Genomic DNA, 26,445 nt, shown 5'->3' with positions numbered 1-26,445 from the left:
ATGGCAATACCTTGTAACAAAACAATCCCCATAAAGTGATAAAACTAATCTTCTTCTGATTCTTTGAGGCAATCTTTATTTCAAAGTAGTAAAAAAATCCATAACATACTAAGTATCTTTCATGTCTACAACATGATCTAAGGTCTCATACTTGAATGGCAACATATAGTGATATCTTTTACTAGCATCATTTTAAAAGCTTGAAATCTATACGTACTCTCCATTTATTTCCTTCCTTTGGCACAATCAAAATGGTGATAGCCATTCAATATCATCCAATGGATAGATAAAATTACCTTGCAACACCTTCAAAACTCTACCTGCAAAGATTCTCTCTCTAAATGTTGCCTCATCTTCTCAATGTTCTACTTTCAAGATGGATCTCTCATTGAGCTTTATATAATGCACAATGGAGTTTGTATCTCTCTTTTTGACTATATTCCTTAGCAAATAGCTTAGAAAACTTGCCAAATAGACATGAAAATTGGTTACTTTTTAAAGTCAAATTTGGAGCCAACATGGTTATTAGTTCCTCTTTGGATACATTGGCCTCATCCTTTACTTTTTTTTTTGGGGTTGGGGGGGGGGGGGGGGTAATTTCTAATCTTGCTACTCCTAAGATGGTTGATCTTGGACTAACTATGTCAAATGCATATTGGAACCTCTTATTATCCCGTATATCAATATCATCCTATTGAATAGTCACAGTCAACAAATTGGCATCTAACTGCAACATTCTATTTTCAAAATCGATATCACATTCTTTTGAAGCAGAAGTGCTACTTTTGTCTGCATACTCAACTTCTATTTTAGCATAAGTAGACTCCTTTGGGCCAACCTCTACCTATTTGCATGTCTTCATATCTTACTCTCTAAGGTACCATCCTATCAATAAAGAGATCCAAAAAACCATGGTACCAATTATTTATTGTTCTTGTGGCGATGATTCAAGGCCTTCCCAAAATGCTAGGGTAAGCCCTCTTGATTGCTAGCATGATATGTAGGTGCATAATGGATCTTTGGCTAAGTACTACATTAAAAACTTTCTCTTGCCTTTTCTTTCTTTTGATACTCCTAATCTAATGTCATGCATTTTTCAATTTGGAACCAAGCTACAAAGCCGACCCATAGGTCATATCGACCTTTTTGTTATCTGCATCCTTCAAAAGAGCGTAAGGCGTCTACTTTTGTCTAAGCAAATAATCTCACATACTGATGTGTCTTCTTATTCTTCTTTTTACAATGTGACTAGTTTTTCATGTCTCCATAGACTATGGCTTTGTAGTAGTAGCAAATGGGCCCATCCTTCTTTTTGTTTTCTTGGTTGTATCTTCTAAAGGTTCCTTATTTGATATATGGTTTCTTTTATGATTTTGTGCCATAAGTTCAACATTATTCTTATCTTGTTCTTCTCAAAGGGTTTTTTTCTCTAATCTAGTAAAGTGAGCAACTCTTAAACTTTCTCCTTTAGCATTCCCATTGCATCCCATGTTTAGAAATCTTTCTATATTTTCTGAAGACCTTCCAATATATAGATTCCTTTTGGTTCTCTTCATTGATGGGGACATATAGGTATCACATGACCTCTTTCACCATAGTTAAATATTCTATCATGTTGTTCCTCTATGGTTCATGTCTTCTCTCTTTCGATTGCTATATATGATGGGTATGGTATTGAATTGAGTACATAGCCATGCTAAGATTGCTCACAATTGCTTCATAGGCCTTAGAATACATAGCTATAGGCTAAGACTGCTCACAATCGCTTCATAGCCAGCCAATTTGCAAATGATGGGTTCGGTATTGAATTGCATACATAGCCAATATAAGATTGCTCACAATTGCTTCATAGGCCTTATGTCAACTTGCAAGTCTTCTTGGGGTCCTCTAATAGGCTCCCTTGCCTCACCTATAGCTATTGTCCCAAACTTTTAGGCTCTACCTAAAAAGGCATAGAAATCTCCTGCATGGAACCATAAACGTCACCCTGATTCTCTCTAGCTTCCAAATTGTGTCTTTTGCTCTTTTTCTTTTTTGTTGCTCTAGAGTGATTCTTTTGGAATCCTCATAGATGTTTGGATCTTTGGGTGAGTGGAGTGGGGTTTTTTTTTTTTGGGGGGGGGGGGGGGGTGTACCATCTCATGGGGGGATGAGGTGGGGTGGGTGGAGCGGGGTTTTTTGGGGAAAGGGGTATTTTGGGCCTGCATTGATTTAAGTCGTTGTACATTAACATGACCAATGCATTTATGCCAGATATCAATATCTGCAACTACACCGGTCCCATGTGCAAACATTGCTGCACTCAATTCAGACGTGTTTGCATCCAATGTAAACATTCTGCCATTCTTCTTTCCTTTTGCTATCAAGCGACCTTTATTTTTCATATCCTCAACAAAGCATCCATGAGGATTAAATCTGACCTGCAAGCCCTGCTCAACCATTTGACCAACAGAAACCAGATTCTTGGTGATATTCGGGACATGAAATACATCGGACATGTATTTATTTTTCCCATCCTGCATAGACAAATGAATTTTTCCAATCTGCACAATAGGATGTGCAGTATCATCACCAGTCTCCACAAATCCTGGTTTTTCCATTTTTCTTGCATCCTCCATCCATTCTGCATGACCTGTCATGTGGTTTGATGCACCTGAGTCAACATACCATACATCATTGCTTTCTTCTGCACTTGTCACAGAATTGTTCATGTGTTGCACCATAAACAGATGCTCATTTCTGTCATCACCCTGTCTACTAGAAGATGCATAATTCCCTTGTTGCAATTTTCCATTCATGATGTCATTCTGCTTTTTATAGCAGTCTTTAGCCATATGACCCATTTTACCACAGTAGTAGCATTCAACATTACTGTTTGCATTTTGGCCTCTTTGCCATCCACCACGACCTCTTTGGCTCCCCCTGCCTCTAGAGTTACCACGTCCTCCTCCATAGGACTGGTTTTCTTGAGTTTGCTGCATATTCTGATTTCTACCACGGCCTCCAAATCGGCCTCCTCTACCTCTGCCTCTACCTCTTCCAGCATTTGAGTAGAAGACAGCTTCTTTTGAAGTTCCTCCTGAAGAAGATGCACCACCATTTCTTTGCTCCTCAGAAATTAGAAGAGCAATCAGCTCCTCAAAATCAGGAAATCTTTCACGAACTGAAATGGATGTCCGAAACTGTGCATAATCCTTTCCTAAACCATTCAAGGTCACAGAAACTAAATCATCATCTTCCACTGGCGACCCGATGGAAGCAAGTGCATCTACAATCTTCTTCACCTTCATGTGGTAGTCATTGATGCTCATATTTTCTCTTTGCACATTATGCAACTCTTGCTTGAGTTGCATTTTCCTGGCTTGCGTATTTGTGCTATACATTTTTGACAAAGTATCCCATGCCTCCTTTGGCGTACTTGCATCTTGAATATGCACAATCATAGAGTCTGAAATGCTGATAGACAGCCAGTACATAACTTTCCTGGCTCTCTCATGCCATGCTTTAAATGCATGCATTTGCTGTTGATTGGGAACATTAGGAAGAACTGGTTCTTCTTCATTTCCTGCAACAAATTCCCAATATCCTTTTCCCATAAGGAAATTCGTCATTCTAAACTTCCATGCTTGGAAGTTGTTCTTGTCAAGCTTTTCAGTGACAATCTGTGAAAGAGAATCATACGCCATTACAGAACACTGCAAAAAATTCTGTCGCTGCAAAAAACACAGCTTCACCCTCACAAGGGCAAATCTGCAAAACTGGCGAAAGTGGTATTTGACCACACAGTCACTTCCTAGTGACGATTTTGCATAAACTGGAACCAAGGATGATTCTGTAACTCCCAATGTCTCTGCGCACAAGCATATGATACAATTTCTACAGTGACTTTTCACCGACCTGTAGAACAATGGCTGCACAGCATAAAACTGGGCCTTTTCCTGAGTGTATGCAGAAAACTTCTGCCTCCAAAACAGGCCCCGAAATGGCCTCAAATAAAAAAAACAAGGTCGCCAAGGGCTAAAGCCTCCCCCCGTAGCTTATACAACCCTCTTGCTTCACCGCGAAGGGCGTCTCAACCTGAGACAATGCACTCATGCACTTTTCGGCTGTGCTACCTGCAGAGATCTGCTCCCAAAACAGAAAATGAAAGCAACACTGCTCCTCTTACCAGAACACCGCGAGCTTGGCTTGCTTTCTTGAGCTCCTTACCACGAACAAGGCTCTGATACCATGTCAAGATTGTGGGAGAGAAGGAAGGAGTCTCACTTGAAGCTTTCTTGCTTGCACAATGGGGGAATACACACAAGGGTGGAGGCTGAAAACAGTTTTCCTCTTCTTAGTTGTGTAAGCCAAAAGAACTCTAGTACAAAGAAATAGAAGAACCCTATATATGGGTCTCAAACCAAACTCAACTAACTAAGGTGGCATACTAATTGAGCCACGAACTAGAGTAGATAAGGATAGCTATCATGTAGCTATTATTCATGGGTGGTGTACCAACCGCGTCTGCAACTGACAAGTCGGTGACATAAATACACAACGGTCACCTTGGCGTATCACGAGTGGAGCTCGATATCTCAACAATTACTGGTTTCCCTTGCCAATAGAAACCTAGATTTGGTGGCTTACCCTTGTAATATAACCTTAGATGGCACTCCTTGCTAGAAGGAACACATAGTTTTTGTGGCTAGTTCCAACCATTGAAATTAAGAGGATGATCAATTTAGGATGATCACATACTTGTATTTATGACCCTATAGAAAGAAGTGCCACCCTAACTTGAAATTAACATTGTCTATATAATTCATTGTTATGGTGTTTGTAAACCTTATAAATGTGTACTTTATCAAAAATCCCTTGAAGTGACTTTCATCTAGATTCTTAATCATAGTACTATAATGGGGTTATAAGAGCCGGGTTGCACCCAACGTCAGTGGGTTTGAAATCCCACTCCCTCCATGAATGGTGGGCCAGTAACCCAAAACCCCTCTTTATCTTGTTACACCCAAAAGAAAAAGGAGGGTGTCAACATAGGGTTCATGGGGTTAATTGGGGGCAACGAATCACAACAACTATATTTCCTCCAACTCTCATGTGGTCCAATCGAAGTTCATTGTCAATCATGAATGTGATGGGCCCAACTACTCAACAATCGATGAACTACTCTCTGTGTGCAGAGTGCTACCACAAGGAAATCTCACACATTGGTACCCTCTTCTTGCCCTTGTTAGAGTCGGTGCGACCTCGGCTCTAACTTGGTTAATTTGAGTGGGGGTTGAGATTGTTGAGTTTCATAAGCTTAGGGTTGCGCTTTCACTCGTAGTACAAATATTTATGAGGGTCAAAAAGGAGTTTGGGATATAAAGATTCTAGTTTCTCATTAGAAGAAGTTTATGCCAATGGGTTGCAGCCTAAATGGTTTGAGTGTGTGAGTATACATGGGTATGGGAGTTCAAACCCTCGAGGCATGTTAGCAACTTTCAAATTTCAAGCCTTCTCACAACAAGGCTAAATTCATGGCATGCCCAAACCAGAAGGAAGCTTATATAAGCTAACCGTGTGGCTCTGTCTGCGGTTCTCCTTTGCTGACTTACATGCCGCCATGGAACAAAGAAACGCAACAATCTTCGATGGGTCATCAGCGTCCACATCGTATCGTAACACACACACGGCTAAATCAAGAGACAGGAAGCTCTTCATGGTAGGCTCTATTTTTTTCTTCAATGATGTGTTATAGTTCATTGAACGCTAAAGTCAGTGCTTTTTCTTTGTCAATTGAATCGTGTCAGTATGTATCTCACAGAAGTTTTCTGACATTTTCCCATGTGGGAAAGGGGCTTCTTTTCCTTATTTTCCCTACACTGTTCAACATCATGTGCTTCTCATCGGGAGGCACTGGGTATGTAGCTAGGTGTGGTTGGGGGCAGGGGGCATGGCGGCCTGGGGTATAAGACGTTTTGATATTTCCATGTGAGAAAAGGGGCTCTTGTTCCATATTTTTCTTTATATTGTTCATCATCATAGGCTTTTGCTTCAAAGGCATCACAGACATACCTAGACATTTTCCCATGTAGAAAAAAGGGTTTGTTTCCCTTGTTTTTTTAATATAGTGTTTAACATCACAAGCTTTTGATCGGGAGGCACTGCCTGTGCAGTGACGTGCAGTTGGCGGTGGGGGGCTGCCATTCCCCATCCTGGGTTGGTAGTCCCCTATCCCAAACTGCACCTTGCCAAAAAAATGAGGAGCCATGGAAGCAAAGAGACATTGCTGGTAGAAACTGCTATGAATACAAAAAACCTGAAAGATCGGTTAGAACACAAAGAACTTATAGAGGATAGACTCAAGATATGGAATCCATATTCCAAGACTCAAGAGTAGTACAATAAACGAGCAGAATGGAAATAACCTAAGTGTATGGCTTGATTGTCAGGCACCTTCCATACCCACGAATGCCGACATACAAGAGAAGAAATTCCTTCTTAAGCAGATTAAGGCACCTGAGTTTGATGGAAAAGGGATAGACGTCAGAGTGGAGGCAGAGATATGGATTGAGTCGATGGATGACTGTTTCTCCGCCGTGGGAACTGGTACTACTAATCAAGCAATGATAGCCAAGCTTAAGTTAGTTGGCCAGGCTCAGTTGTGGTGGAAGCAATGGTGCAAAGATCAAGGTATTTCCAAAGCCGATGTCACTTGGGCCTTGCTGAAAGATGCTGTATGCAGATGATACCTTTCGCCAACCTACCAGACTTTGAGGATGAATGAATTCTTCAAGCTCAAGTAGCTAGAATTAACTTTGGAAACCTACTACTCAAAGTTTGTAACCCTACTAAAATATGCGCCACACATAGAGAGAGAGAGAGAGAGAGAGAGAGAGAGAGAGAGAGAGAGAGAGAGAGAGAGAGAGAGGAGTGTAAATGCAGAAAATCTGCGGTGTAGTATGTTGTATAAGAGTGCATAAATACACAAGGGGACAGAGGAAATATCTGCGTATGTATTTGGCTTGATGACCTCGATCTCCGTCAGCTCGAGCACAATCTGTCTCAGCCAACAGATCTCAAGATTAGAATCTCAATAATGAATACTGAAGTGTGCCACAAAACCGGCTATAAATAGCTGAAAAATAGGAAATAATTGTAGTAGGTTGGCTACATTAAATGTAGCCGACTGCAGTAAATTTGGCCTACTGTGTAGTAAATCTGGCCGACTGTACCAGTGCCACGTGGCATCCTGCCGTACTGCTGATTGGAACCTGGTGTCCACCAACTGTCCAGAAAATGACTGTCTAACAATGCTATGATCTTCTCTATTTTCAGGAGTTGGTACGATCAATATCGACATTAGGTTCTCTCCTAGACACCTTAGTGGTGGCTTGATTACCCATTGCTTAGGTATCTATGGTTCTACTTGATGATTCTCTGTTGTATGGTATATGATTCATTGTCATTGTACCATTGTATTTTATCAGATAACCCATGATTTGAGAGAGGGTATTAGCAAATATATTAGCTTACGTGTGAGTCTGTGCATGTAGAGATTGGGTATATTATTTAGGATATTTTAGGCATTTCTTATAGTCTTCATTTTAGTCATATTTAGCATTTATTGCTGGCTGACCAACATTAAATACTGACCGATGTGATCATATTGAGGACATATTTTTGTTCTATATATTCAAACTCCTCCTCACTTGGTAACTCATCTACTATTACATGTGTGGAGACTTCGTGGAGAGGAGCTAGTGCTAGTGCCCACGCAGCCAATGACTCACTGTTGTATGCAATTGTCTTGTGTTGGATATATGGATTCCATTTCTCGAGTATACATCTGAGTTCTCATCTATATTGTGTTCTCCAATGTTCTTTCTTTCCCTTTCTTTTTTTTCTTGTGTTTTAGCAGTTTATTACAACATACATTTACGCTTCCATTGCTGCTCCACTTCCTACTTGTTCTTGCCTTAGCCAGCCATAGGAGATGGCCGGTTTATCAGCTTAATGTAAAGTCTGTATTCTTTAATGGAGATTTGAAAGAGGAGATCTATGTTAAGCAACCTCTTGGATTTTCCTCATCAAATGGCTTGTGTACATACTAAAGAAGGCCTTTTATGGCCTCAAACAAGCTCCACGTGCTTGGAATGAGAAGATAGACTTGTTTCTCTAAGAAAGTTAGGATATCGATGTTTCTCGTTTGATTCCCAATTGTATATTTCCACCTCCACTAGAGGGCATGCATTTGTGCTTTATGTGGATGATCTTATCTTGATAGATAACCATGCCTAGAAGGTTAGTAGCCAAAGGAGACTAACATAGGATGTTTGAGATGGCGGATATTGCCTTCTCTACTTCTTTCTAGGTCATGGGGTTTGATAGATTCCGAGAGGGATTTTCATCTCCCCATAGCAGTATGTGTAGGAGCTTTTGACTACGTTTGAGATGGAGGGATGTAAGACATTTTCTACTCATGGATTTGAACTGAAAGGCTAGTCGCTACGGCCTTTATGGATTCATTGGCGGTGGATGCTATCCACTACATACCTTCTTTTAATGCTGTGAGTGTAAAGCCTCCTTCACGGAGGTGGGCTCTCTATCTTGCATTGTATGAGACCTCAAACAATAGTTAGTATAAGCAAGCTTGGTGGAGTGTACTTGGTTCCTTTGAGTTCCCAATGGACCATCTTGCAGCAGTTGTCACTTCTCAAGAACTTTCTTAATCCTTGCATCATGGAGTGTATCACATGTCCAACGAGGAGGAGATTGATATTCCCCTTGTCACTTTGCCTTTGCCGAAGTCTTTGGAATATCCACCAGGACTCACTCAATGGGTGAATCCAGTGGTGAAGCAATCTTCTCCTCCACTGATGGTGGAGGATCAAGAGGCAAAGGCTCTAAAGACACTCCATCAAGTGCGCAATTGTCACATGGATCTCCAAGTACGGGATGCTTAGCACCCTCCTTTGTAGTTGAAAACTCCACGAACCAAATATCTTGACTCATGTATACCTCTTGTGAAATGGGATCGTAAAGCTCGCATCCTTGGGATTGCGAGCTACAACCTATGAATACATGTCATTTGGAAGCTAGTTGAAACTTATCCCTTTGTTTTTTCCTGATGTTACATAAGCACACACCCAAACACTTTGAAATAAGACATATTCAGCTTTTTCCCAAAGTAAGTCTCAAAGGTATTATACCAACCACGGCCAATGTAGGGGATTGATTAAGGATGTGGACAATGGTGGCTATTGTTGAGGTGTTTGCTGGTAACTTCATCGTAGTCTGCGCCATCTCGATCACACTAGGATTCTTCTCCTACAATATGCCATTCTCTTGATGTGTTCTTGTGTTCTCAAACTGTTGGTGAATGCCATGATTTGCACAAAATCTAGCTAGCTCGTGTGAGACAAACTCCCCTCCTTTGTTGGAATGAGTTTTTGCTAGATCTGTTTTCCTCAAAGATCAATCAATCCCTAAAGTGTGAGAAGGATTTAGACTTCAGCTCGAAGAAATACGGCCAAGTCATCCTATTAAAATCATCAATGATTATCATAAAGTATAAGTTTTCCCTTAGGGACATTGTTTGCATCGGTCTATATAAGTCCATTGAAACAAGCTACAAAGGTTGCTTATCTCTATGTGAAGCCTTGCTGAGAATTGCATCTCTATGTTGCTTGTGTAACCGGCCTGTTCTTTGGAAAGGGTCATAGTGTACAACCAAAATATATAAATGCTTTCACCCAATTCACAGTCGCCCACTTTACCTGAACTTAAAGACACAGAATCAAGAAGAAATACAAGAAGCTAGAATGCTCTTGTTGCCACACAGACACCCTGTTGGCCCCTAAGTTAGGTGTCCCTTGCGGTATTTCTTTATTTTTAAAAAGATAGAAAGTACAATGGGCTGTCTTTTACCTATTCTGGGTGAAATTTGACAGCATAACAGTACAATTACTGACCCAAAACAAGTTGACCAGGAGGGGAAACTTTGCCCAAGTCTGAAACTTCTGGTTGGAGTGCAGAATTGACCATTTCAGTCCGCTATAATTACTGGTTCAGACCTGTTTTGAAACCTGTTTTCAGCTCATACTGTTCCCTGTACTGTTCAGCCCTCTGTAATTACTAGTTCACACCTGTTTTGAAACCTGTTTTCAGCTCATATTGTTCCTTGTACTGTTCTCCAACATCTGTGCCAAATGCCCCTTGATTCTGACATCAATTGGGCTTTGAAATAACCTCTGAACAGTCCAAAATCAGTATTGACTAAGTGCTGTTTTAGACACTTGCTTGGTGAGGTTACCACCCTTACTTGTTCCTGCTTGGTGGCAGCAAACAACTGATCCTGTTCCTGGAGAAAGGAGGCTTTTGCCTCATGCAAAAACAGCATATTCCCACACAACTGTACATAAATCAGAAGAAAGGCCCTTGATTCTGAAGCATAACCATATTGTCAGGGAGAGAGAGAGAGAGAGTAGGGAGCAAGCTCAGCCCTCTGTGCATCATAGACAAGATAGGCAAGCTCTCAAATCTTCTCCATCAGCAACTGTTCCTCCTCTTCAAAATGAGCGCCCCCCCTCACCACCGCCGCCTCCCCTCCCAAAAGCCCAAAAACTGCACGCCAGCCCCTCTTTAAAGAGGTAAGTGCACAAATTTGTGCCAAATGGCAGCACTGGAGGTGTTTCCCGTTCTAGCCTTTCGGTCTAAAATTCTCCATTCTCGGTGCAAAATTTGACCTCGGCACAGACCAGAGGATTAATCCTTGTGCAAAAACAAAGATAATGACGTGAATAGATTCTGGGGTTCAAAAATAGTAACTCCCTAAATTTTAGGAGTTGCTTCCATTGCATCCCCACTAGTCTTCTGACCATCTTTGCAGACTATGCCTACATCCAAATTTGTAATGTAGCTCAACTGAAAGTGAATTTCCATTGATGACCCCACATGGACTAATCTCTTGGAGATTTGTCCATCTTCACTTTGAACTAGTCTCGTCCAGGCTAGTTCTTCAACACACTTGTCCATATACACTTTCACAAGTCTCTTCCAGACTTGTTAGTCTACAGTGCCATTAGTCTCTTCTAGACTTATAGTGGATCTTAATTGTCCAGTCTTGACTCACTAGACATTCCTGTCCGTTTCACATACTGGCCATGCAACTCAGGCGTTTAGATTTCAAGAGGAATCCTTCCAAAAAGAAAAACCAAATAAAGTAGGTAATAAAAAAAATCAGCAAAAAGGTAATAGTTGTTACAGTCTTGTGACAGCTTGCCATGAATGCAAGACACACATGGTTGGATGGCGCACCCCGCTCTTTGGCAATCCATGCACAAGCTGATCACGAGTTGCCTTCCGAAGGTACTCGTAGTTGAGATGGCCAAACCAAGTATGTCACAGCTTGGTTTGAGTTTGAGAAGAGAGAAGAAGAGAAGTAAAAGCTTATGAAGTTTGTATCTTGTAGATTCCATTTTCCTCATGACTTGCATAAAAAACTTGTTGAGAGTCTGCATAAAAAACTTGGTACGAGCTTTTATCAAACTTGACTATAAGACCAAGAGCACAAATCTTGCTTATTGAAAGAAGATGATATCCCAAACCTAGCACATAGAGAGCTTTTGATGTGTGGGTACTACCTTGCCCATTTGAAATCAGTTGCATATCACCTTTGTCTTTGATAGGAACCAAAGAGCTATCACATTTGAGAATTTGCCCATACATTGGACGCATGCGGGCAATACCATCTGAAGGAGTCATGTGGTAGGAAGTGCGACTATCCACAATCTACTTACGAGACTAGGGGTCAACATGAGTGTATCAATGGCCATCGAAAGAGCATTCTCAATCACCTCTAAATGGAGGAAAGCAGTCGATGAAGGAGCTGTGAGAGTGCGCTGCGGAAGAGGGAATACGAACACGGAGGGAGAGAGAGAGAGAAAGCAGAAAATGAGGAAGAGAAATTTGCACTGACTGAAATGAATGCTGAATACTGTTGAGAAACATGCGGGATCTAGAGCATGGCAGTGAGTTATGGTGGATGGAAGGAGAAGTGTGGACTCATGATGGAGAAGACAAAGACACTGTTTGTTACACAAGTGAATTAGGTTCCAAGATTGAGACTTGGACTCATAAACACAATCTTGTGTATGTGGACAATGACATTGACACTTCACTGAAAGGAAAAGAGTACTATCATTGCATTAAGAAAAGGAAGCAAGTACAATGCTTTATAGGAAAGTAGAAAACTGCAGTAGGCACCACTGTGCATATGGGATAGGTTACCCTGCATGTCCTTGGCCCTGAAGCTCCATACAAAGAGACTGTCAATGAGTGTGATTGCTGAATCTCAACACCCCTCCTCAATCACAACTAGAAAGGCACAAAGTGTGTAGAGGCTGTAATGAGAACCACCTGCAAAGTGTGGGCATACCACAAACATGGTAGACACCAGAGGTTGTCGCAGAAAAGGCTAAGTGTGGGCACCAAAACATGATGGACATCCAGAGGCTGTAACAGGGGCCTCACAAAGTGTACAGGGACTGTAATGCCAAGTTACATAAGGAGTTTACAAAGCTTATGGCAGGAAGCATTAGGGCAAGGAAATACAAGGCTTTTAAAACAGTCTATCAGAGTAATGAGAGTAGAAGGACTGATGAGTCTTGTCCTTCCGATCCTGGTGGTCTTCATCTTCATCTTCTTCTTCATCTTTTGGTCCATGGTCTTCTTCTTCTTTCACAGCTGCAAGATAGGCCTTTTGGGACCTCTTTCTAGCATGACAGAACTTCTCAGTGTGTCCGGTCCTTTTGCAGAAGTCACAGAAGAGCGGTTCCTTTTTACCTTTGTATCTGTTGTTTACGTATAACATTTGTTCATTCTTTGAAGTGCTAGGCTCTTCTTTGCTTTTAAGTTTCTTTTCTTCTTCTAACAGAGAGGCTTTAATATCAACAAGTTGAGGATCAGGCATATTGGTTAGAGTGGTTGATACATTATCATAGGCAGGAGGCAGACTGTTTAGCAAGACACCAATATAAACATCTTCATCCATTTTTAGCTTTATTCCTGTAAGTTGAGTAAGCAGGCTTTCCATGTAGTTCAGATGGGATGCCAGGGATGTATGAGGCTTCATATCAAGTCGGAAAAATTCAATTAATAGACCATACTTAGACGACTTTGACTGTGCACCAAATAGGGTATCCAATTTATCCTAAGTGTCATGGGACGTGTCACAGGCATCCACATGATGGATGTAGCTGTTGTCCAATTCCAGTTTGATGATGGCTTGTGCCTTGTCATCATTCTTCTGCCAAGTAACTGCAAGGTCCGCATCTCGAGGTTTCTTCTCTTTGCCATTTGTGATGGCCCAAAGACCCTTCTTCATCAGGATGAGCTTGATGCGGGTTTGCCAAGTGTGGAACCCGACTCCTTTGAATCGAGCATTTGGAGAGTCTTTTCCCATGTTGAGGTTGCAAGATCAGCAGCAAATCAACACCAGAATTCTGAGATTTTATCAGTAGAAGAGCAGATTGCAATGTGTCAAGAGACACAGTTAATGACAGTGTGAAAACACACTATGTCAGTGTTGATGTTGAGCTTGATTCTTCTTGTTCGGGATCGTTCGGTCGTTCTTCAATCTTCTCAGGTCCTTCTCCTCCTTGATTTGATGCTGGGTCAATGGATTAGAGTGGGCTTTAGCTTGGTTTAGTGTCAGGAGTGAGAAAAATGAGGAAAAAAGAAGCTTGAGAGATTTTGGCTATGGTGGAATTAGGGTTTCTGAGACAGGGGCCTGGTTTTTTTCAGATTGCAGGACTTGTAGTTAATCATTTTCAAAAATTTTTACATGTCTAGGAAGCTTATGTCAAGGGCTATCAAAGCCCCATGGAAATCGTCCAGATCGTGGACAGCACGGCGCACGCAGAGGGCGCAAACAGCCACGGCGTAGATTTGGGCAGCGACGTCGAATTTCTGCAATGCCAGGGCTGTAGATCACCAATGTGGTCGATTTTTGTGCCAGGAGGGAGCGCCCTAAGTAGAGGAAGATATGTCTAGAAGAGAGTTCATGAAGATATGCTCTACAGAGAGAGATATGAAGGCTCGATGGAGGGTATGTCCTGTAGGTCACAGTTGAAGACTATGGCAGTGACTGGGAATTTTCACAATGCTGAGCTTTAGATAGCCAAATGTCATGGATTGATGTGATGCAGGGAAGCTTTGTGAGTTGGGGAACACTTTTCCAGAAGGAAGCTCCAAGAGATTTGACTTGTGGAGTGAGATATAAGCGGCTCAATCTGACAGGGTGCTGCTGGCTATGGCTGCCATGGAAGCTTAAGTGAAGGTAGAGTTGGGAGATGAAGTCATGGGATGAAACTAAGCTGACCAGAGATTAACATGAGCTGAGAGAGGGCAGAGGAGAGCTAAGCCGAGCTGAGCCATGCCCGCGACTGGGCTCTGATACCATGTTGAGAAACATGCGGGATCTAGAGCATGGCAGTGAGTTATGGTGGATGGAAGGAGAAGTGTGGACTCATGATGGAGAAGACAAAGACACTGTTTGCTACACAAGTGAATTAGGTTCCAAGATTGAGACTTGGACTCATAAACACAATCTTGTGTATGTGGACAATGACATTGACACTTCACTGAAAGGAAAAGAGTACTATCATTGCATTAAGAAAAGAAAGCAAGTACAATGCTTTATAGGAAAGTAGGAAACTGCAGTAGGCACCACCGTGCATATGGGATAGGTTAGCCTGCATGTCCTTGGCCCTGAAGCTCCATACAAAGAGGCTGTCAATGAGTGTGATTGTTGAATCTCAACAAATACAAACGGAAAGGCGGAAGGAGACTGTTCAGTCCCTGCACGCAGCCCACAGCGTCAGTGAGGGCACCGGATCAGGCTGATGATGATGGTAGCACCACCACGGGGGAGGAGTGTCGGAATCTGCAAGAAGACAAGTGATCAAGTGGGGAGGGGGGCTGCCTATAAATAGGCAAAAGAACAAACCCTAACCCTAACCCTAAAATGGGCGCAAACCCTAAAAATGCCCTAAAATGGGCGCTCCACAACAATGACCAAAAAGTGGCCGGACAGCCAGTGGTTGCCCACTAAAAGAGGCCAAGTGACTAGCCTCCCCCATCATAACACATGACAGACATGTCAGAGCTCCTAATGTCCTCATCTGACTCAGACTGAGGCTCACAGGTAGGAGATAACAAAGCATGACAAACATGACTGCTAACAGGAGCAACCATTGCTTGTGAGCCCTTTGTAGTTCTCTCCTTCTCAATGTCCTTTATCTCCTTGTCAGGACACTCTGTAAACGCGGAGAAGAACCTGAGAATAATAATTATTTAAACTAACAAACTTGATCAATTTTTGCCATGAAAATTAGGGGGGGAGAGAGAGAGAGAGAGAGAGAGAGAGAGAGAGAGAGAGAGAGAGAGAGATGAAATGAAGTGAAATGATATATTAACGTCTACAAAAGGCCAAAATGGCCTATGAGACCATGAGTTACAATCATGTGTATGATGGTACAACTGTCTAGGCAAAATATGTATGTAGCATAAAGCAAAATAAGAAAGGAAACTAACTATGGCTATGTGTAAAACATAGAGCTCTATTTAGTAACAATGAGCTTGAAATAGTACAATCTCATGTGGGTATGGAGAACCTAGCTCTAGTCCGAGCAATAATCCCCTGTATCCGCCTATGAAGGTATCGTGTATGTGTCGAGGCCTAGGATGTCAAGATCGGCTAAGCTGAACGGCTTGACGAATTAGTACTTCTTGTTTGTGTGTGGACTATGGGTGTAATTGTATTGAAGTCCTCTGAGTCTCCTTTGCAAAGAAGTCTGTGAGCTGCCTTTGTGAAGGGCCTTGATGTCTTGGAGCAACTGTACTCCTGAGGCGCATGTCATGAAGTCGTCGTATCTCAAGAAGAAAGAGGCCAAGGCATCGCTGATCAGTAAAATCCATGACTCTAGATAGTGGTCCAAATCCGTCTCTAAAGAGAGAGTGGAAACGACTACGGACCTCATAATATGCTGGGCAGCGGCCGGCAGATATAATGCTTCTCTGTCTCTGGTTCTGATTGGCATATCTAGCATATGCGCTCCTTTGGTGGGATGGATCTATATCTACCAGTCTCAATCTCTAGCTGATGTGAGGAGGTGCGCAACTGGCCAATAGTATATCTGATCCCATGGAAAAGGTGAGTGTCCATGTATCTCGGGCGAACAATAAATCCATCATCTGTAGTATGAAGGAAATGCTTGCGGTAGAAAGCCATCTTTGTCCTTAGCTCCTGCCCTGGCATCAACCATGTCCGCTTGGTATCCAACTGGGTAAGATCTATCCTGATGATCTTGCGGATCTCTAACCGGCCTAGCCTTAGATCAAGAGATGGTGCATCAAGGGAGTATTGGAAGGGGGTTAACTTATCCATGCTAAAGCCATGCAGCTCAAACCAGGCCGACATCTGTGCATATCAACATGAAATATCACCCTCTCTGGCGAGTTGTCGAGAGAGAGAGAGAGAACACCAAGAGAGTACAAAGCATGTGGCTGAAATTTCAATGTGTGATCTTATTCCAAATGAAGAGAGATACCTTCACTATATAGGCGTGGGGCTTGGGTGCTCAAAAGTGAAAAGTAGAGATTAGAAATGACAATTGTTTGTTGAAAATGATAAGTATAGGGACACTTGTCTCTTCAAAATGGCACATGTGCTATTCTAAATGTCACATGTCACTCTTCTAAAAAAAGAAGCTTCTAAACCTTTTACTCTAAAAATCTCTCAAATAGTTAAGAATTTGAGATAGTTGATGAAGAAAAATTATTCATTGGAGGCTTTGACGCAAATAAAATTTTCATTTGAGTAACTTTCAAAAATAATAATATCCTAAATTTTAGAAGTGACTAAATTTAGATTCCAGAGAGTTTCCTTATATAGGTTCATCAGTTCATGGTTTATTTCTTTGTTTATGAGCATCCGATTTCAGTTTCTGAAACCATTCATTATATGTGTTTCTAGTGAATCTGACTATCTAAATGTAAAAGTCTTAGTTATATTGAGTTTTCTCGTCAATCTGATTGCTCGACTAATCTTTTAATTTCTCTTGGACATCTCATCAATGAAGACCTAAGTATAATTATAGGGTCTTCTGGCCATTGATGACCCTTAAATAAAAAAATGAACATTTAATTATATTTTGAAATACTCATGTAATACAAATCACTTTTCAAAGTACACGAGCATCAAATTAATTTGAATCATTGAGCCAATATTGTCAGAAGTGGAGCAGCGGTGGAAGCATAAACATGTGCTGAAATAAACTGCTGAAACACAAGACAAAAAGAGAAAAGAAAAGAACACGATACAGATGAGAACTCAGATGTATGCACGGGAAATGGAATCCATATATCTGAATATGAGACAGTTGCATACAACAGTGAGTCACTGGTTGCGTGGGCACTGGCACTGGCTTCTCTCTCCACAGAGTCTGCAGATGGTGAAGATGATGATGATGACTGAGGAGGAGCACTGAGTATAAATAGGCTGAAAAAGTGGGGAGCAATAATACTGGTCGGACAGCATTTAATGCTGGCCGACTGGTGCATAAAAATGCTCCACTGGCATAAAATGCCACACCAGAAAAATACCTAATAAAAATGCCCAGCCCAGATCAAGCTCAGACTCACACATGAGCTGACAAATACTTTGCTAACACCCTCTCTCAGATCATGAGTGATCTGATACAATACAATAGTACAGGGAACAGAAACTATACAACATAGAACCACCAAGTAGAACCATGGATACCCAAGCAGTGAGTGATCAAGCCACCACCAAGGTGCCTCGGAGAGAACCTGATGTCAATGTCAATGGTACCAAACACCTGAAAATAGAGAAGATCATAGCATGTCTCTGTGTCCATCACCAATGTCTCGCAGTAGCATACAAGACCATCCGGTCAAAAATGCCCCTGAACATAGGTGACCATGGATTTCCCGCCTTTGGCCAGACTACCAAAGTGTCCCCTCATGTGAGCTCCAGACGAAAGCCTCCCGCTCTCTGTCAGATAACCGGCTCATCATGAACCTGGATGTCAATCCCAGCTCCAGGATTTGATTCCACCAGACCGAAGTTGATGCGTCAGGAACGTTCCTCTTTGGAACCTGTGCACCTGTATAAAAGTATAGATGAGGCGCGGCTGTCCCATCTGAACACCCGCTCACACTCCCTCTCTGGCACAAGAGAGTCGTGAGGGATGACCTCATCACCACCACTAGAAAGCAGTCGAGGAAGGGGCCACCAAGCCCTTCCCGCGATCCGAAGAAGAGGATCCCTTCCACGCCTTGGACTTCACCTTGGTCGGAGGATCGGAGTCGGAGTCTGATGAAGGAGAGGACTCATCGGTAGAGTCAACATCCCGCTTCGTCTTCTGCTCCTTCTTCCTGGAAGCCGCTAACTTCTTGCAGTCCTTCCGCAAATGTCCCTTCTTGCCACAGTGGTAACACTGGGAGTTGGTACATTTAGATGTATGTCAAATGCAAGGGTTATCTCTAGGGGGGAAAAGTATTTCATTACCTTTGTTGATGATGCCACACGTAAAGTATGGGTTTATCCAATCCGTTGCAAAGACGAGGCCTTGGATAAATTTAAAAAATTCCTAGCACTTGTTGAAAATCAGATCGGCAAGATATTAAAGTGTCTTTACTTTGACAATGATGGGGAATATGTGTCTAAAGCCTTTTAGGACTTTTGTAATAGCAAAGGGATTAAAAGGAAGCTCACCGCCTCTCATAATCCACCCCAAAATGGTGTTGCAAAGCGTATGAATAGGACCATTCAAGACAAGGTCCATACAATATTGTTACATGTTGCTTTACCTCATGGATTTTGGATAGAGGCTGTTATGACTAGTTGTACACTTGATTAATTGATTACCCAATAGGTCTTTGGGGGGGGGGGGAAGTCCCTCAAGAAGTGTGGTTGGGAAAGCTACCTTTGTATGCTCATTTGAGAGTGTTTGATTGTGAGGCATTTGTGCACATTCGCAAGGAAGAACGTAGTAAACTTGAGCCAAAGTCTTGTAAATGTATTTTCCTAGGATATGGTGATGAAGGTGAGATGGGGTATTGATTATGGGATCTCGAGAAAAGAAAAGTACGCAGCAATGATGTTATCTTTTGGGAAGATTGCATGCACAAATAGCCCGAAAAGACAGAGGAGATTAGAAGGGTTGTATTTTGGAAGGATGTATTGATAGGACAGCAAAGAATGCCCACTAGACAATAGCAAATACCTGCTGTAAATGTCCTTGAAAATGTAGGGAATAATGCTGAAAATAATCAGCAAAATCTTACCCATGATGTATCACAAATTCAATAAGAATAGATGCCTTTATTTGTCGCAAAATAGGTCACTGGAAAAAGGATTGCCCCGACATGGAGAAGAATGAAAAATCTTTAAAGGATTTTGGAGCAGTGGTTGCTTCCTCATCAGCTACTTTTCCCCATTTGGAGGTAGTTGAGGATTCGTTCTTGATGGCGTTTGATGCTATGTTGATGCCCCCATACACTTAGGAGTGGATTGTTGACAGTGGTGCCTCCTTGCACATGACCCCTTCAATAGGTGTTACTCCTTTGCGGCCTTCGCTTGGCCAAATTCTCATTGGTGACAATTCATCTATTCCTATACAGGGGTGGGGCAACATGCATAGAACTAGATGTACAACATACTGTTAATGCAGATTTGCAAGTTGAACAGCTAGCAAATCTTGACCATTGGGTTCGTAGGTCGACCAAAGTGCAAAGACAGTCAAATAGGTTTATTCCTGGTCTCAATTATGTGGCTGATTATGTCATGTTGATAGATTGTGGTGAGCTGGCTCGCTTCTAGGAAGCAATGGATAGAAAAGATAGTAAAAAATGGCATAAGGCAATGCTATCAGAGATGGAATCTCTCATGAAAAATGACACTTGGGATTTGGTGGCGGAAATTGCTACCATGCAAATGGGTTTACAAAATGAAAGTCACTTTTGGTTCTTTGCAGTACAAGGCATGACTAGTTGCTAAAGGGTACAAGTAAGAACATGGAATTGATTTTGATGAAATTTTTTCTCCTGTAGTCAAAATGACTACTTTGCCAACCATATTGGGCTTGGTTACATCTGAAGATATGAAACTCATACAGATGAATGTAAAAACAACTTTCTTACATGGTAATATACATGAGGAGATCTATATGTAGTAGAGGTTTTGTTGCAAAGGGGAAAGAGTACATGATATGTAAACTCAACAAGAGTTTGTATGGGCTGAAATAGGTACCACCCGAATGGTATCATAAATTTGATATAGTTATGCAATCTTAGGGATTCCACCGCTCTTAAGTTGATCATGGCTTATACACCAAGAAGGTAGTAGATGGCAGCCTTATTCTCTTGGTTTTGTATGTGGATAACATGCTGATTGCAGGCAGGGATGATCATGCCTTGAACTCCTTGAAGGAGAGTTTACACAATAGCTTTGGTATGAAGGATCTTGGTGAGGCCAATCACATTCTTGGCATGTGTATATTTAGGGACAAATCGAAGCGTCTTCTTTATCTGTCATAGCATGAGTATATCACAAAGGTTTTATAGCGTTCCAATATGGAGGGGATGGAGCCATTGGTGTACCATTGTCTCTATATGTGAAACTTAGTGCAGATGACAGCTCTACATCTAATGACGGAAAGGCTAAAATGGCCACGATACCTTATGCTCGAACTGTTGGTAGCTTGATGTTTGCTATGGTTGCTACACGTCTTGACTTTGCATTTGTGGTGGGAGTGGTTAGCAAATACATGGCATATCCTAGCAAAAAACATTGGGAAGTAGTGAAGGGTATCATGAGATACCTCAAAGGCACAAAGGATTTATGTATTTGCTTTGGTAAGCAAAAGTCATCTGTTGTTGGCTTCACGGATGCAGACTATGTTGATCATCTTGACTGCAAGAAATCTACTTCAGGATATGTGTTCACGTTTATGGGTGGAGCAGTCTCTTGGATATCTAGGAGGCTGCAAAAGTGTGTTGCATTATCTACTACAGATACCGAGTATGTGGCTGCACACTGAGGCATGCAAAGAGGCTTTATGGCTTTTACGTCTAGTGAGAGAGCTTGGTATGACAGAGGTGCCTAGGCCCATTCATAGGAAGGTGATTAGTGTCAAATGGGTCTTTAGGACCAAATATCATAGTGATGGCACTCTAGATAAGCACAAGTCATGGCTCATTGCAAAGGGTTTTGCATAGTGGCTAGGGGTGGATTTCCATGACACCTTTGCACCTACTGCTCGGATGGCTACCATTAGAGCCGTTCTCGCCATAGGAGATGGCCAATTTATGAGCTTGATGTAAAGCTTGCCTTCGTTAATGGTGATTTGAAGGAAGAGATCTATGTTGAGTAGCCTCCTGGCTTTTCCTCATCTGATGGACATGTGCACAGGTTGAAGAAGGCCTTTTACGGACTCAAGTAGGCTCCACGTGCTTGGAATGAGAAGATAGACTCGTTTCTCCCAGGGGAAGTTGGGGTATCGATAGTCTTCTTTCAATCCCGAGTTGTATGTCCACACCTTAGCTTAGGGTTATCTTTGTACGTAGTACAGACAGGACTTGTACGTTACGATTTGTATGGTACAGTACGGTACGTATCTGTATGATTTAGTACGAAAAAATAAGCACTTTTTGGCCACTCTTCTTCAAGCCTATAACTTTCTTTTTTTCTTTCTTCCTTCTTTTTTTTCTTATTTTCTTGTTTTTTTCCCTTATCTATCTCTCCCCCAAGCTTGTCTCTCTCTCTTAAGCGTCTCACACCCTCTTTTTCTCTCAAGCCTCTCTCTCTCTCTCTCACACACACACACACACATACAAATACACACACAAAACCTTCTCTCTCTCTCTCTCTCTCTCTCTCTAGCCTCTCCTCTCTCAAGAGACTTAGCTTGAGAGCATGCATTGTTCGTGCTTTATGTGAATGATCTTATTTTGACAAGTGACCATGCTAGAAGGTCTAGGAGATGAAGGAGGCACAACATGAGGTGTTCGAGATGATGGATATGAGCCTACTCCATTTCTTTTTAGGCCATGAGATTTATCAGAGTCTGAGGAGGATTTTCATCTCCGAGTACTGGTATGTGCAAGAGCTTTTGGCCATGTTTGAGATGGAGAGATATAAGGCCATTTCTACTCCTATGGATCCAAACTGGAAGGCTATGGCCCTTGTAGATTCACTGACGGCAGATACTTCCTACTATAGTCAATTGATTGGGTCCTTGATTTGGCTTCTCAGCACTCAGGTTGATTTGTGCTTTCTTGTAGGTTTGTTGGCTGGGTTCATGAGTGAACCTAAGATGGAACATTGAAAGGTTGGTATGAGGATTTTGCACTTTTTGAGGGGGATCCCCAATCTTGGGATTCATTATCCAGCAGGTAGTGGAGATTTGCCTTTGGTTCTTATAGGTTGGATGGATTTAGATTGGGCCGGAGATGTTGACCAACGAAGGTTAATGGCAAGGTATTACTTTACTTTGGGTGCAGGTGTTATCTCGTGGAGTAGCAAGAAGCTGCTCACTATTGCCCTTTATTTCACAAAGGTGGAGTATTGAGCGGCATCTTTTGCCACATGTGAGTTAGTGTCGCTTCGGAGATTACTAGGAGAGCTTGGCTGCCCTAAGCCAAGTCCTACGACCCTTCATTGCAACAATGAGAGTTGCATTGCTTTGTTATGGAACCGAGTGTTTCATGCTAGGTCAATGCACATTGAGATACAATACCATTTCATTCGAGAGAAGATCTTGGATAAGACTATTGATGTGGTTTATTGCAAGGTAGAGGATAATCTAGTAGATGTGTTTACGAAGGCGTTTTCATAAGTTGTTCTCTGACAACACTCGAGATCCTTGAGCTTTATGCTGCGTCTAGGATCTGAGAGGGGGTGTTAGAGATTAGTCATCCCCTAGACTAGCATCTCTCAGGATATAGTTGATGCAGTCAGTTCTCTTGGAGGGACTTACGCATTTCTTGTTAGTTATTTGGGCATTCTTTTGAGCAGTCACCAATGTTTGGGCAGGTTCGGCAAGCAGTTCAGTGCCACTGTGCAGGCTGGGCAGATCACGTCTATTGCAGCATTGCCAGCAGCCATTTTAGTGATGTTTTAGCCAGATTTGGTAGGAGGCTGGCTGACCTGCCTTTTTTTCATGCATTCTTTTGTGCATTATATAGCATTCATGCAGCCTGCCATCCTCACTTGTTTATTTTAGGTTGGTGAGAGATCCGATTGGAGGAGATACACCGACAGCCCTTGTACATCTGCCCTCTTTATCTCAGCATCCATTGACTGGAGATTTCTGCGTTCTTTTGTCTCTTTTGTCTCTTCCTCTTCTCGTGTCCATTGTCTTAGTCTTGTCCATACGCTTCTACATTTGCTGCACTTTGACATGGTAGTGGGAGAGAGATTGCTTCTAAATATACAAAATAATACAACCAAAATGGGCCTCTGACTTAGAAATGAAATGCACTCATATTGTGGGCTCTCTCACTCAACTTCCAAGATTTGTACACTCCTAACACACCTAGCTAGGCATGTGTCCCTCTCTTGCAGAAGCTCATCATGTTGTCAATGGTCATAATTCACAATGTGGGAATTTGTGTGAAACTTCTTGTGTCTATATGTATCTCTATCTCCAAGATGTTTTGTAGCCACTTTGCAACCTGGTCACCTGTGTAATGTGTTGATGCAGTCCTCTAAGGTCTCCCACACATTAATGGACGCACACCCCCTCAAATTCTCTAATAGTGACAATGACAAGGATAACCAACATCAAAAGCAGGAGTTCGAGAGCATTTATAAGGAAGTGCGTCGATTAGGTATTGTGAGTGTCACTTCTGCTTATTCAATAGCTGTACGAGATAAAGTAAAAATATGAATTGGTTGCCATGATAAAGCTGAATGCACAGATGTACTGCAGGCTTATCTCAAATGAGCTGGAAAGAGAGAAAAGCAATTGAGGAAAAACAAATGCTCTCTCTTGGCGCAAAGGTAGTGTTAGTTGATTCTGTTGCTCTTACTCGAGTTCTGAGAGTAGAATTTACACTATTGAGCGATTTCCTACATGCAGCCAGAAAAAAGACACAGGGTACCTATGGCCATGGGGAAGATGATTAAACGGAAGCGAGAGAAACTAGAAGCGCAAAAGCAACAAGAGGTGTTCACCATTGTTTCTGCATTGTTCTTTCATGTGCATTATTGTAGGAATGTGAATGGACTGTCCTGAGTGCAACAGGCATGCAAATGCTCATTGCTTTTATTCTGTTGCAGGAAATCACTCTAGGACTTCACTCAGCAAAGAGGCAGAAGAAGACACATGATAAGCCGAATGCAGCGAATAGAGGCCTTAAGGCTTCAGAGGGGATATTCAAAGGTGGAGTCCTGTATGTCAAGCCACTTGTGGTGAAAGGAGCTGAAAATGAAGCACATGGGAGCAACTTTCCCCTCGGGAAGGGTAAAAGGAAATCACACAAAAAAGGTAAGAAGGGAAAGCGAAAAGGCAAGAAAAATAGGAGGTGAAGATTGAGGCTGCCTTGCAAGGGTCTCACAAGCACTGAATAGAGCTTGTGTCTGGAAGTTTGCTAGTACACTTAATGCTGGTGCCAAAGGACAGTTACATTCAGATCACATAACTAGCTTTGCACACTTTACATGGAATAGTGAGTGACTTGACAGCGTTGGCCATTGTTTTGGTGGTTCAAAATTATTTATTTTTTGCTATAGATGCTTATAACTTGTCCCCCACTAAATACCCTAGTTTCAATTTTGTAAGACTTGAAAGAATCTGTACAATCAAGGCAATCGTCTACTCTTGACCATTAACAAAGTTGACGACCTTTAACTAGGGCTATTTGAGTGCTATGTGTGTTTGCAATGTGCTGCTTGTAATATGTGTATTTGCTTGTTAGCAATTGCATTATCCAAGGGCAGGGTTATTGCCATGGCTATGGTATCATAACGAGTCTTCAATTTTTGTTCCAGACACAGTTTATGGGGCTGCAAGGAATAAGATTTTACTTATAAAGTTTTGAAGAAAAGCACTTTTAAGACATGTAGAGAAGTTGCTAATGAGAATTACTGAGAGTCGACCCTTCAAGCATGGACTTTGAGGAAAGTTGTTGCTGGATATTCAGTGATGTGGTGTACTTTCTCAAGGACGAAAGGGAGATGTTGCAGCTGCATATACTGTGAGAGACAGCAATTCCATGTAATTTGTATAGAGAAGCTAGGATTCATTTGCAGCTATGATGTGAGAGCAGAACGTGACTTAATTGGCCTCCTGCGCTTTATGAGACTGATTTGCAATTCCACTTTTTGGAAGGTTTGATAGTTCTAAGAAAGATTCTCAATTCTATTTTTTTGGCTGATTAGTGAAAGTCACATGTATTTTGATTAGTGATAGGTACCTATATTTTGATCAGAATGATCGAACTATAGTTAGAGAAAATTCAAAGTCAGACAACGATTTTGGTTGACAGAGCAGAACTTCTTGAAGTAGGTAAGAAAGAGAATTTGATGATCTGTGCATGTGTGTGCTACACACTTTGTGTGTTCTTGCCCAGTTCACCAGTACCACTAGCTTGCACAAACTTCTTGTTCTGTTAAGCTCAGTCTTGCCTTTGAAACTTGGTTTGCATGTTCTAAAATTACAGTCTGGGCTTTGCATGTATGACCTGCTGCCATAAGCCATCAAGTCCAACTGTTTCTTTTCTATCAAAGAGAAGAGAATATTTCCAAGATTCTGCCTTCATGTCCTCAAAAGATGGCGGATTCTGGTGGTTGTCTTGTTCTCTGTCATATTGTGTGCAAGTCCAACTTTATCAAGAATGCCCTACACTGAGACCAGACAGTAATGACATCTTCAGCTTCTTAACCTCTTACTGGTTTGTGCTACCTGTGCATGTACTCCTGCACTATGACCTGGTTCACTATTGACACACAGCTGCTCAAACCTCTTGGTTGTGCCAGCTTTGGGTGTAAAGGGTGCAACCTCTAGCAATGTACTGATACAACATTTGCTTGACATTTGTGAACATACAATTGCTGGCCACTCGTATTGGCAATGATACTTCTGCATTATTTGTTAGACCCACAAATGCTGGTCACTTGTGTAAAGAGCTTTCCTCAGAAGGGAGGGGTTGTGTTAGGCCCCATTGAAAGGAATAGGGATCTAAGTGGCATCATTTTTCTGTAACTGTAAAATGGTATTCATGGCTGAGACATAAAGGCATTATATAGCTCCTTATGTCATCTTTAGATGGTCTTTGTCAGTAGCAGCGTGAACCTCTCTCCACAGGCTGATCATATTCAGATTTTCTTTCTCCATCTTCTTCACACAGATTTTTGTAGTCCCATGCACACTCCCC

The 26,445-nt window shown here is 41.9% G+C and overlaps 1 protein-coding gene across 1 annotated transcript; it reads left to right on the top strand.

Moving 5' to 3' along the window:
- The first annotated feature begins 5,408 nt into the window (after positions 1–5,408).
- LOC148011324 (axoneme-associated protein MST101(2) protein) lies at positions 5,409–24,923 on the top strand. Its single transcript, XM_087670443.1, has 5 exons — positions 5,409–5,701; positions 23,772–23,898; positions 24,000–24,070; positions 24,150–24,236; positions 24,350–24,923. The coding sequence occupies exons 1-5, from the start codon at positions 5,522–5,524 to the stop codon at positions 24,596–24,598; spliced, it is 714 nt and encodes a 237-aa protein (XP_087526569.1). The 5' UTR covers positions 5,409–5,521; the 3' UTR covers positions 24,599–24,923.
- The last annotated feature ends 1,522 nt before the right edge of the window (positions 24,924–26,445 follow it).

Source organism: Lygodium microphyllum, chromosome 28 (genome assembly GCF_053477565.2).
Source record: "Lygodium microphyllum isolate KBCC chromosome 28, Lygodium_microphyllum_v1.1.10, whole genome shotgun sequence".
Classification (NCBI taxonomy): Eukaryota; Viridiplantae; Streptophyta; class Polypodiopsida; order Schizaeales; family Lygodiaceae; genus Lygodium; species Lygodium microphyllum.
The sequence above is the reverse complement of the archived record's forward strand: the minus strand, read 5'-3'. Positions and strand labels throughout refer to the sequence as shown.

Bases quoted from the DNA above. Each gene is read 5' to 3' on its own strand.
- LOC148011324 (XM_087670443.1), top strand. From the start codon at position 5,522: ATGCCCAAACCAGAAGGAAGCTTATATAAGCTAACCGTGTGGCTCTGT. The intron at 23,899-23,999 runs GTATTGTGAGTG...GATGTACTGCAG, and splicing joins TAAGGAAGTGCGTCGATTAG to GCTTATCTCAAATGAGCTGG. The intron at 24,237-24,349 runs GTGTTCACCATT...ATTCTGTTGCAG, and splicing joins AAGCGCAAAAGCAACAAGAG to GAAATCACTCTAGGACTTCA.